Source organism: Podarcis gaigeae (assembly GCF_964106915.1).
Source record: "Podarcis gaigeae genome assembly, chromosome: 1".
Classification (NCBI taxonomy): domain Eukaryota; kingdom Metazoa; phylum Chordata; class Lepidosauria; order Squamata; family Lacertidae; genus Podarcis; species Podarcis gaigeae.
The window spans coordinates 96,779,117-96,791,523 of record NC_139678.1 but is presented as its reverse complement, the minus strand read 5'-3'; the positions used below and the strand labels follow the sequence as shown (position 1 = coordinate 96,791,523).

At 39.3% G+C, this 12,407-nt stretch overlaps 1 protein-coding gene across 6 annotated transcripts in view; it reads right to left on the bottom strand.

Annotated features, from left to right (window-relative positions):
• MGAT5 (alpha-1,6-mannosylglycoprotein 6-beta-N-acetylglucosaminyltransferase) overlaps nucleotides 1-12,407 on the bottom strand; it is a 118,999-nt gene that overhangs the window by 38,257 nt on the left and 68,335 nt on the right. For all 6 annotated transcript variants that reach the window (XR_014557267.1, XR_014557268.1, XR_014557269.1 and 3 more), the window contains exons 4-8: nucleotides 11,572-11,648; nucleotides 11,136-11,225; nucleotides 5,984-6,055; nucleotides 5,247-5,408; nucleotides 1,704-1,873 (exon numbers count right to left, since the gene is read on the bottom strand). Coding sequence is in view for 3 of the 6 variants with exons in the window: in XM_083707870.1 (XP_083563996.1) it covers nucleotides 1,704-1,873; nucleotides 5,247-5,408; nucleotides 5,984-6,055; nucleotides 11,136-11,225; nucleotides 11,572-11,648 (571 nt within the window). In the remaining 3 variants the exon portion in view is untranslated. The remainder of the gene's footprint in view (nucleotides 1-1,703; nucleotides 1,874-5,246; nucleotides 5,409-5,983; nucleotides 6,056-11,135; nucleotides 11,226-11,571; nucleotides 11,649-12,407) is intronic.

Here is a 12,407-nt window from a genome sequence, read left to right as displayed (position 1 = left end):
GGAATTCCCCACCCTTCATTGAGTGCCCCCTCCCCATTTCCTGCCTAGCAATCCAATACTGATAGGTAACCTTCACAACAGACCTTGGGTTCTGTTTTCCCTCTGTGAGCTACATGTCTCAGAGAAGCCAATTCTCCTTGTATTGTATACTTGTGAAACACTGCAAGAGGAATAAATCCCCGAGCTTACCATGGTGTGGGTGTGCACATGCGCAATAGCTCTTCTTCCCCATTTGGTAGTAGGTGAGCTACAATGTGCTTCCAATTTCTTACTGGGGTTTTATATATCGGGAAAGTGAGGTGCCTGGTGGGCTCTCTACCAAGACCAAAGCTTGCCTCAAAAAATTTGGTCTTTCCAGATGCAACTAACTTGCCAGATCCTCAATCTCCAGAGAAATTATGCTAGTCTCATTTTGAAATCGCATTAGTCTCACATTTCAGCAAACAGCACTACTGACAGAGGTATTAATGCATGGAAATGTCCAGAACAGGGTTAACACTTGATAACTTCCTTAGCATAAACATGTGCTCACTGCACTGGCAGAAATACAGTGAAACCAGACCAGATTAAAACAGATAGGGATACCCTATTACGTTAAACTCACATAATTCTTTCCACAAATGGGCCTATTCATGTACCAAAGGAGTGTCACCAAACAGTATGACTAATCCTTTAAGCCCATATTGTAAACATTTTAATTCATGGCTGCTTATGTATATTATACAAATACAAGCACACACACTTCCGGGACTAGCTGCCATACATTAACTCTCTGGCTTAATTTACAAGGAAACATAACAGAGAACTCTTTCAGGCTTATTGAGTTGAAATATGGTATAGCAGAACAGTTATTTGGGGCCCTGAAATCAAAGCTCATTGGTTTCTGACATACAAATACAGTCAGCCCACAACTATGCGGGGGTTACGTTCCTGGGATCACGCCTAAAACCACGTATAGCCAAAACACGTTAGATGTCATGGTGGGTGGGGTTTGCCTTTGTTCCCAGAAGCCTGCCCCCTTTCTGCCTGCTTTTATCTTTTATTATTTGTTTGCATTTTTTTGCCAAGAGCGTAAGGCTGAATGCAAACAAATTAAGTGTGCATACGCTGTGGGCTTACTGTACCACCACCTGTGCTATTAAACATCACCCCCAGCACAATACAGTATAACCATGGGCTTAATTCTCAATGTGTTTCCAATGAAATAATTTAGAAATTATGGGTTGCGTGCTGAATAACAGGATCTTCAGAAAACAGCTCAAAATCCAAAACCTGTCTGAAAAAAACAATGGCTTTCACACAAATTAACCACAACCAATCTAATTTGCTGATAAACAGTTTCATGTTGGAAATAAAGGTTATTTAAGAAAAAGAGGAAACAAATTAGAAGACATTTCTCTTGCTGCAGATGTCTAGCACACCTGTAATGGCAGAGAATAGAACTGCTTAGTTCTGAATTTTCCAGCATTCATTTGTGAAGTCTAAGGAGGAAGCAGTGACAATGAAAACATATTATGCTTTTCATGGTGCACATATTTAGCTTATGAAAATAATCTACTTATCATCTGTTTAGTGAATTATCACTTTCATTTTCCTCTTCACAAAATTATAGGCTGTAGAATAAAGGCTTCAAGAGAGTTTGCCGTTAAAGGAAGGGGTTTTTTTTGGTACTCAAGTTTCAAAGTGGAAAATAATCTCCTTACTCCTTGAGCTCTGCCAATGAAGCTGAAATCCTAATGTCATGGCCCAGTAAATAGAGAGATGTAATTAAATCACTCCACTGGACTAATTCACCAAGTGGGCCACCACTAAACGCATTTTCTGCAATCTTGAATCCAGATTCTTTTGTGAGGAGTCCCAGATGAACAAGGACCTGAAAAAGAAAGCTGAAATGTAAGTATTCAGTACTGGATATATATTGAACAGAGGGTTTAACTATAACATCATTTTACATCAATAGCCCCAATTGCTACAACATAGCATATTGAATATTTGTACTTAATTATTTCAACCCTAGTATTTTCTAAGCATGTGGAGCTGTTCATTTACCGCATCTACAGAACGTTAAAAACACACACAAGATACTCCTTAGCCACAGACTCACAGGATAACAGGCACAATGCAAAAGGAAAAGAAACTAAGAACATAAGTCATGCATTCAAAGGCATCAATTATTGAAATTACTTCAGACCTACTCATGTGGGCAGAAGTGTGCAGAGAGAGAAGCAAGGCCTCACTTTTGTGTGAGAAGCATGTGCAAGCTTCCTGTTTGTGAGCTGGGGATCTGCACAGCTGGGACCCATGGCGTAGCATGGGCGGGGCAATGGGGGAAGTTGCCCTGGGCGCAAAATTGTTAGGGGTGCAAAATTTCAAATGATAAAAAGAAAGTAATAATAATAATAATAATAATAATAATAATAATAATAATAATAGCACGCCCTCTGCCTCACACAGAACTAGAAATGTCCAGTTGCTCAGGTTCCCTCTGCATGGGCTTTAGAAAGATACCCACTCCTGACCAAACCCCCATCCTGCTCGATGCTCACAGGCATCACAGCTGCAAGGATACTTGCCTTGCCCCAGGCAATACACGCTATGCCACTGGTTGGCACCCCCCACCCCACCTCCCAAAATTAGGTTCTCAGACTACGTGGAGCTCCTGCAAATGTGCTCATACAGTGGTATTTTCCCCTTACAGAACCAGTAAGATGGTGGGACTAAAAGTGAGCCACTCCCCACTCCCTAAACATTTATGCCCTGTGCAAGAGTGTCTCAGCAGTATCATTTATTTGGCCAGCAAAATTCAAATACCATTAAATTGCAGTCTCTTAAGAGATTCACATAAAACAGCACAAAATACCAATTCAGTATAGCAATAAAATAAACTTCGAAAACAGTAAGCACAATACAATTATCAAAATATAGATAAGAGCAACAGTTCTGAGAACAAATGTATATGCTAAAATTACATTTCTAGGGAGGCCTGCTGGTGGAAAAAATGTTTTTAGAAGGCACCAAAAAAACCCAGTACAATGAAGGTGCCTGCCTAATATTAATAGGAAGTTAATTCTCTAATCTAACGATGATTAGAGAATCATCTAATGTGGACTGTGGTGGGCTTCCCTGCCTATAAGTACGTATACACATACAACCCAAAGCCCTTAGTCCCTTAGCTGTTTGCAGAACCCAGTACGCAGTCAAGAACAAAAAGCAATACACTATATTTAAGGCTTTTTATTGGTCATTCATTTAATGTTACATCTTAAATGTGATTCCGCTGAGTCTGGCAGGTTGTTGCAGGTTTCAGTTTTTATTCAAATTCTGTATTCACGGTTAGGATATATCATTTAGTTTCCAATTATATAATCCCTGAAGGTTAGTCCATGTTCTGCACAATCTAATGTTTGGGTTTTCGTTTTGTTTTTTAAAAATGTGTATCCAGAATAAATACTCTCTGGTTTAACTGCTGGTACACAGGACTGCTTCTGATCTGATGGAGCCAATTATATTAGTATCAGTTACTTCTAATGTGATTTAACCCCAATTATTCTCATTACAATAACAAGAGGTTATCTGTGAGGTACCCTGTGAGAAAATTAAATCATTTCCTTATGGCCAAAAAGAGACTGCCAAAAATGCTTTCACATTACCACTGACTCAGACCATGGAAAGGCATAACACAAATAGTTTTGGGGGACATTTTTATATCCCAAACAAAACTGGAGTGAAACTTGGGGTTGTAAGATGTCCCCAAAAAGAGCCATGTGGGCTGGTGCCAGAAGAATGAATGAATGCTTTTCCTGGGTTAGTTTTTATTTGAAAAAACCATGGGACTTTTTTAAAATGCCAGGATATTAACAGTGGCTGGAGCAATAAAGTATACCAATGGCAAAAATCACCATCTCACCATAAACCTGTACCAACCTGGCTAGATCACAGGGATGTGGGTCTGAGCCCCACATAGGGCAAAATATTTCTGCATTGCAGGGAGCTGGATAAAAACGATCCTCATGGTCTCACCCAACTCTATGATTCTGTGATGACTAGGAAAATCATACCCCAAATGATTGTATTTGCAAGGCCAAAAAAGCACCCCACATATAAAACACAATTAGTTTTCTTTGGATATTTTGTGTCCCAGGTGCTTTTTGTGCACAGATAGAAAACTGTAAATAGTATGTGGCTCCTTTTTAGTCCTAGAAGGACTACATTGTAGATAAATTCTGCAATGAAAAAGTGCACCTGGGGTATAATTCTAACTCCAGACATCTGGATTAAAATAAAGGTATTCCACACACAATGCTAATATTTCATAGTCTCCAACTATTTCTCTTTGATGAAAATAGGGATGTCCTATTTAATCATCATCATCATGCTCCACCCATCTGACTGGGTTGCCGCATTCACTCTGCCTGCTTACAACATATATAAAAATATAACAAAACAAACATTTAAAAAATTCTCTATGCAGGGATGCCTTCAGATGTCTTCTAAAGGTTGCACAGTAACTTATCTCCTTAGCTCAGGGGTCTCATAACTCCATACCCTCCAACATTTATCCAATGAAAATAGGGACATCCTAAGGAAAAGCGGGACATTTCAGGATCAAATCAGAAACCAGGACGGCTTCTGTAAATCCTGGACTGTCCCTGGAAAATACGGATACTTGGAGGGTCTGACATTTGAAATCAGCTTACCGTATTTTTTGCACCATAACACTCACTTTTTTCCTCCAAGAAAGTAAGGGGAAACGTCTGCGCGTGTTATGGAGGGAATGCCTACGGGTGGCATGCCTACGGATTTTCCTCCTCTAAAAACTACGTGCATGCTATGGTCGGGTGCGTGTTATAGAGCGAAAAATATGGTATATTGGGCCCTTAACACCATGGAGAGATTGCAAGTCAATACCTGTCCATCCAGAATCAAGGTTATTCAGATACTACTTTATCTTTATCCTCAAAATGCTCCTTTCCTTGGATTCATGTTTTTAATTGGATTAAAATCCCACTGGCAGAGAATTGCAACTGGTTTTTAGTTAGCCTGCACTACCTAGTTAAGTGTCACCATTTGGAAGCATTTTGAATTGCTAGCTTAGTTAACCTCTCTCTTTTTCTCTGACCTATAAAGAGGTATACTGACATATGGCAAATATATTGAACCAACTCCTACTCAACACTTAGAGCTAATGGGGCAGTTTTCTAGATGAAGCAATGTAAATGGTATTGCTGCCTTGGAGCAGAACTCACTTTTTTTCGTTTTCTCCTCTCCAGGTTTTGTTTTTCAGCAAGTGATTTAATTGCTTCTATCCAAGTGTCTGCCATCCTTCTTATTCGTAGCATCATCCACCGGAACTCTTCATGCCTGGACATCATTTTGTATAGCAATTCAAAATTCGTTCTGATTTCCGCCTTCAATTAAACAGAAAAGTTTTAAAAGTGTTATTGCAAAAATGATTTTTACCCCCTAATAGGAAATCTCTCTAAAGTGTGTGGGTGTGGGAGGCACAGTGTCATTCCACTTCATCTATTTAAAAAATGCATACAGATATTCCAAAATTCAAACTCACAAAGTTGGGGAATGGAAAGTAAGCTCTCAGATATTATCTGTGTGATAACTGAGCTCATCATGTGTGTTCTCCCCTCCCCCCATATTACTTTGGTCATTTCATACATTACACCAGATATGTCTGCTGACTGAATAGACCTACCTGCAATATAAAAAGTATGCTTCCAAATATCTGCTGTAGTATCTAAAAATTGTGTATTAACTTCTAAGTATGTCCAACAAATGCATGTTTCCAAAAAAATGGCAAGAAAAAGCAAGTGTGTGAGATTAGGACCAGAAATACTAGGCATTCAGACGGTTTAGGGTTTACTTTATGACCCAATATTTGTTTTTGGTTTTTTCTCCATACACAGAAAGCTGAACTTAAGGTAACTCCACTTTGTTAACCATTTTGAAAGCTTTGAGACATACTCCTTACCATCGTCTTTTGATCAGTTTCTTCATTAGGATTTTTTGCTCTCCAGGGTAAACGGGGACACCAGTTTTCAACCTGAAGATATAGGGATCTTTTGTTAGGCACAGCTTCAGATGCATCAAGCAAGATGTTCATTCAACTATTTCCTCGATGCAATCCCATTCTTATTTGCTGGCAGCCATAACAAAACAGCACAAGGTCAGCAGGCGACAAACCAAAAAAGAGGCACTTCTTTGAAGATAACAGATTGGCTATTAAAGTCCTATCTTTGGCTTCTTCGATAAACTGGCTCCCTTTCATTAACTGATCAAATCTTCAACGTATCATATACGTATTGTATGAAACAACCCTGAAGAAGTTGCTATGAGAAAATTGGAGTGCTCAGCACAACAGGACAGCTGGCACATGGAGAAAAATGTGTTTAAATCATTGTGCAAGATTAAAGCACAATGAGAGTCAATAATAAATAAAAAACTGTGACATTAAGATTTTATTTATTTAGTAGAAGGAACACCGATATTCACAGAAGGCAACACTTCCCTTACATTGTCCCTCGAGACGGACGGATGCCAACAACAATGAATATATGAGAACACAGGATGCCATGAATCCATTCTCCTATCGTAATGGATTTCCTGGTGGTACTAATCCCAATTCACATTGGCATCCAAAAACACGTGGGATGCATAACAGCAAATATTTTTCTACAGTCCAAAAATGAGTGTTCCAGTGATAAGGAACCTATAACACTTAAAAATGATTCAGTACAAAAAGGCCAAAACCTTTGCCACTCACCAAAATCTTCAGTGCTAGCAGAGGAGTTAATAACTTACCAGTCAAAAGAGTTTGAGTCCATGTGCCAAATCGCCCATAACTCTACCATGGTTCATTACTTTCATTAATGTTTTGTTATTGTTGTTGAAATAGAAATGGAAAGTGCAAGGAGGTCTGATTAGGATCCCACCATGTCCATGGTCAACCCTTTCCTCCTGCACCATTGTGCTGAAAAAAACACACCCCCTCCCCAAATTGCTATTAGTTCTAGGACAGGACTAACACTCTGTGATTTAAAGCAGGCTATAGTTCAGAATTTAATCCATAAAAAGACAGCCTTTTTGTTAGTACTATTCTATATGGGGGGCAGGAGGAATAATTAGATGAATAAAGAAATGCTTCTGACCATGTCAGAATCTCTACTGCCTAATTCTGATAGAAAGAACAGCCAGAGGGATGGTAGGATTTAACTGTCATCAGCAATCAGAATTTTAACCAATGGCACACTATAACCAAGCAAGCTTCTTCACAGGCAACTTTATAGTTTTGTCTTGCAGCAGAGGTACTTCACTGTTTCTGTGAAGCAGCACCATGCTACATACTGAGGAACAACTGCACATTTTAAGCAGAATCTCCTCGTCAGAAGTCATTGGAGAAAAATAGCTCCCACCTATGGTGAATTACTAAGCTAAAGTGCATACTTTCTTCTATCCACCCCCCAAAAACCCAATTCTCTTTTTTAGTACTGTTCTCATTCCTTACTGAAACTACTGCATTCCTTATTGCAGAATATGCATGTCTAGAACTCTAGTTGAAAATTATGATGATTGATTTAAAGATCGAATTGTCTTGAGAAAGACTCTTCCATCAAGCTCTGAGAGGATGCCTGAAGGAATAATGCTCCATGATTTTGGAGCATCAGATAGAAAGGTAGACCAGGGAAGAGTCTGCTGCAAAAAGAAGACTGCCTATTGACAAATTACTTTATGAGACACCAGTTCCAGGTTATCTTTAGCAAGCAACACAATTCATATATCCACATCATTGTAGTGGTTATTAGAATTTTATTTCATGCTTGCATTCACAAATATTTAAGCTTTCAGAATTTGCTGTTTAGCTTAATCATAACATAATCACAGGATTAAGTATGCTGAATTTAAGCTCAAGGTTAATACCATGACCAAACAATATTAGTTTTATGTGCTGTCAAAAAGAAACCTCTTAGGAAACCCCCCAAAGACTTTTATGTATGCTGTTCACTAAACATAAAACAGATTGATGAGTAACATGGATCATTTGTTCTTCGGGGAAGCACAATGAATTCTATACAATTATGTACTGTAACAAATGCCACATGAAGTACTTCATAAATTCCCTAAATTCTGGAGTGTTTGAAGATCTAAGATTCACTATTTTTTCATAAATACAGAAGCATCCTACTATGTCAAGCGAAGGACATGATAAACACAAATCATTATACAGTGGTATCTCGGGTTACATACGCTTCAGGTTACAGACTCCACTAACCCAGAAATAGTATCTTGGGTTAAGAACTTTGCTTCAGGATGAGAACAGAAATTGTGCTCCGGCGGCACAGCGGCAGCAGGAGGCCCCATTAGCTAAAGTGGTACTTCAGGTTAAGAACAGTTTCAGGTTAAGAACGGACCTCCAGAACGAATTAAGTACTTAAACCGAGGTACCACTGTATATCACCAGGCCTTGACATTTTTTTCTCCATCAACATTTACAAGATGGCTGAGAGCACTGGTGGTGAATTGGGTGTTATAAACATCATTTTGCCCCATTGGCTGCATAGCTCTAACCTGTTGTATATAATGGCCTTGCACAGAATGGAAGTATATAGGGTGTTCCCCTAGCCAACATGTTAGGTCATATAATGCTACTGTAGGTGTCACAGAACACTTATATGCACCTCTCCCAGATTTCAGTTCTTACAATCACTCTAAAAATTGGGTAAAGAAAACCTTTTCAACAATACACAACATAGAAAATAAGTTTAAAAAGTGTGACTGATGAGGTTAAAATACTTGCTCGACAAACTTGTATATTTATAGCCTTATCATAACATATTGCTTTTTAGAAAAATGAGATGAGCAAAGGCAAAATTACTCTCCGATCTGAACTGGTTGAGAATATGCTCCTCCTACACTCTAAAAGAACATATTCAAAATAATTTTCCATTGCAATTCTGTCTTTCTATTATCCCCGCAAAAGTCTTTGTGTGTGATATATTTATAGATGTTGAACAGTGAAGCCTCATGCAATAGTTGACTATCAGCTTCCATCACCAAATAAATGGAACCCAGTACTCTTAATAAGTAGTATCACAAGGCAATGGCAGCCCAATGGGACGATGTGTCACAGGTCATGAAAGTACAGTATTGCACTGGCTGCCAGGGAGCTACTGGGCCTAATTCAATGTGTTAGTCTTAGCATATGCAACCCTAAATGGCTTGGGATCCAAGTACAGTGGTACCTTGGGTTAAGTACTATTCGTCTGGAGGTCCATTCTTAACCTGAAACTCTACTTAACCAGAAGCACCACTTTAGCTAATGGGGCCTCCTGCTGCCGCCACGCTGCTGGAGCACGATTTCTGTTCTCATCCTGAAGCAAAGTTCTTAACCTGAAGCACTATTTCTGGGTTAGCGGAGTGTGTAACCTGAGGTGTATGTAACCCGAGGTACCACTGTACCTAAAAGAGTTCTTTCCTTAGTATCAAACACCCTTAGTATGATTACGTACTTACTGTTGATGTCACCAATAGGGGCTGCTTGGTTGGCACTGACATGTAAAAGGGCCTTTTCATTGGTGGTTCCGCATTTGTGGAATGCCCTCCTCTAAGTAGGTGCATCGTAGTGAGGAGGAATTTGAAAACATTCCTAAATAATGGCCGAAGAATACTGTACACCTGGCAACCATGAGATCACTGGATGAAATTGTGTTTTTAACTGTGAATCTTTTTACAGTGTTGTAACTGTTCTAGAATGCTTTTATTTTCTTTTAATTGTGTGAGTGTGTATTGCCCAGTGTAAGCTGGTAGCCAATAAATGACAGCAAGAGCCACAGTTGAGGTTCACTGGGACTGCATGTTCCATCTCTTTCTTAAAACCATTTTAACTCACCCAGAACCTATTACAGTGGTACCTCTGGTTACGTACCTGGTACAGTGGTACCTCTGGTTACGTACTTAATTCGTTCCGGAGGTCCGTTCTTAACCTGAAACTGTTCTTAACCTGAAGCACCACTTTAGCTAATGGAGCCTCCCGCTGCTGCTGCGCCACCGCCGCCCGATTTTTGTTCTTATCCTGAAGCAAATTCTTAAGCCGAGGTAATATTTCTGGGTTAGCGGAGTCTGTAACCTGAAGTGTATATAACCTGAAGCATATGTAACCCAAGGTACCACTGTTGTAAGATAGACTGTAAATCTAATAAGCAACAGTTTAGAAGTTAAGCCACAAGCTGATCAATAGCCACCAATACAGGATGTACTGATCTTCTAAAAATCTGTTTTCACCCAAGTTATGGCACTCCTTTGCTGGCATTCTCTTGTGAACTGTATTTGTTCCATCATCTATATTGAGCTTAATTAGCATGTCTATAAAAAGATACCGCTAATACTCACTGACACATGCCAGGAAACACTATGATACCTCCTGAGGTGAGGGAGATATTAACAAGCTAACTTGCTCTAAGAATATGTTTTGGCCTTTCATTACCTCTTGAAAGCTGAGAGAATAAATATGCCATTTTTTGGGGGGGAGAAGGAGAAGTACTATGACACACAGAATGCACATAGCATTTTAATAATTTAAAAGAAGAATTCTACGTTCTTCATTAGCTACATCAGCAGGAAATGCTGATGATTCAAAGACCTTCCTTAAAAGGGAACAAATCTTTAAAGTGCAACAAAATTTAAGAGTTTACCCAGGATAACTCATAGTCAGCCTGTACTTTGAATATGTAGGGAGTTATACCGGAGAGAAATAAAGGGGGGAAAAACATTTTCCATCTTACAAGTGTTATAAAGTACAAACGGCAACACACTGCTGGAAAAACGAAACCTATTGGTCATAATTATGCCGACTATGATAAGAACAATACAGTGTGCACATCAAAGGGAAAGACTAATTACTTTTTTGCCCACCGATCTAAATCGCAGTTAAAGGTTACTAAAAATCTCTGTACCAAGCCACTTTGCCTCTCCCCACTATCATGAGGCCTATGGGGTTAAATTGTAGTTAAAGTTAGTTATTATTTTTGTGCTAAACAATTACTGCTTGAAATTTTATTTTAAAATTCAGTCAGTCATTGGGATTTTTCAACCGCTGTACATATCAGTCGCAATACAAATTTACTGACCTCACTGAGGTAAATAAAGAAGGAGCATGTGGATCCATCAACACCGTAACTTGCGTAACAAGGATCAGATCGCCACATATCTTTCATCCACTAGAAGATAAAAAACACACACATACAGTCAACAAATAAGGGGTTTATAGGTCTAACTACAATACCAACCATACATATATAATATGGGTGAACTGGTAGAAAGCAGCATCTGAGATCAGCAAAGTCAGCTGTGGCCATTAATTATTACATCATGTTAATATTTCATGCATGAACATGTAGAATAACTTCAGTGTTAATCAAGGCATCAATATATGGTTTACTGCTGTGCACGCAATGTAAGTGGACCATTCTATATACGGGGCTTTTTCAGGCTAGGAAGCTGCCTTATATCAAATCAGACCATTGGTCCACTCAACAAATAAATGCAACAGGAAATTAGTCTTACTTTTATTTTGCCCTCACAGTGGGGGAAGCCATCCATGGGAGGCAATTCACACTGTTCCTGGGCTCCATTAATGAGATCTGAGAGAGAGAGAGAGAGAGAGAGAGAGAGAGAGAGAATGAATATGATTCAATAATTGTAGCACACTTCATAACATATTCATACTTCATCTCAACTGGCTGTGCAGATGGATCACCACCCAAATCCCAACTGAATTCTAAAAATGAGCACTGCCTCCCCCCCCCCCCCCGGCCCCCAAGAACGGAGAATTAGAAGCAGGCCATACAATCAGGTAGGAATAAAACTGAATGTGCAGCAATTGTGCTCAAACAGAACAGGTTGTTAAGAATAAAAAAATGGAAATAATTCCTCATCATTTATAATTAAGCACAGCCAAATTCCTAAGCAGAAATGCAATTAATCTATTTGTTAAACTGAAGTACAGCAATCATTCAATGAGCAGTTGAGAGTCAAATGTTTGACAAACCTCAGAACACAGATGCAAGCTTAATTCATTTTAAGGCTGCATTCCCTATTATCACTGCATGGAGCACATGCATTTACAGTGGCACACATTATTATGGGTATGAAAATAAAGAGAGAGACGGGATGTTGGTCAGAACCTTGGGATCTGAACACCAGAGATTTCTTTCTCCTTGTTATCTGGCTCTACCCAGTCCTCATGTGATTCCGAAAGTCATGTGTGAGGAGTTTGTGTATACACATGGGACTTTGTGCAGAGGACAAAGGCTAGTGGCTTTTGATGATCTTCCCATCCCATGTTGGGACAGCCCCATGACTATCAGCCTAACCACATATTGCATACCTTGACCTCATGT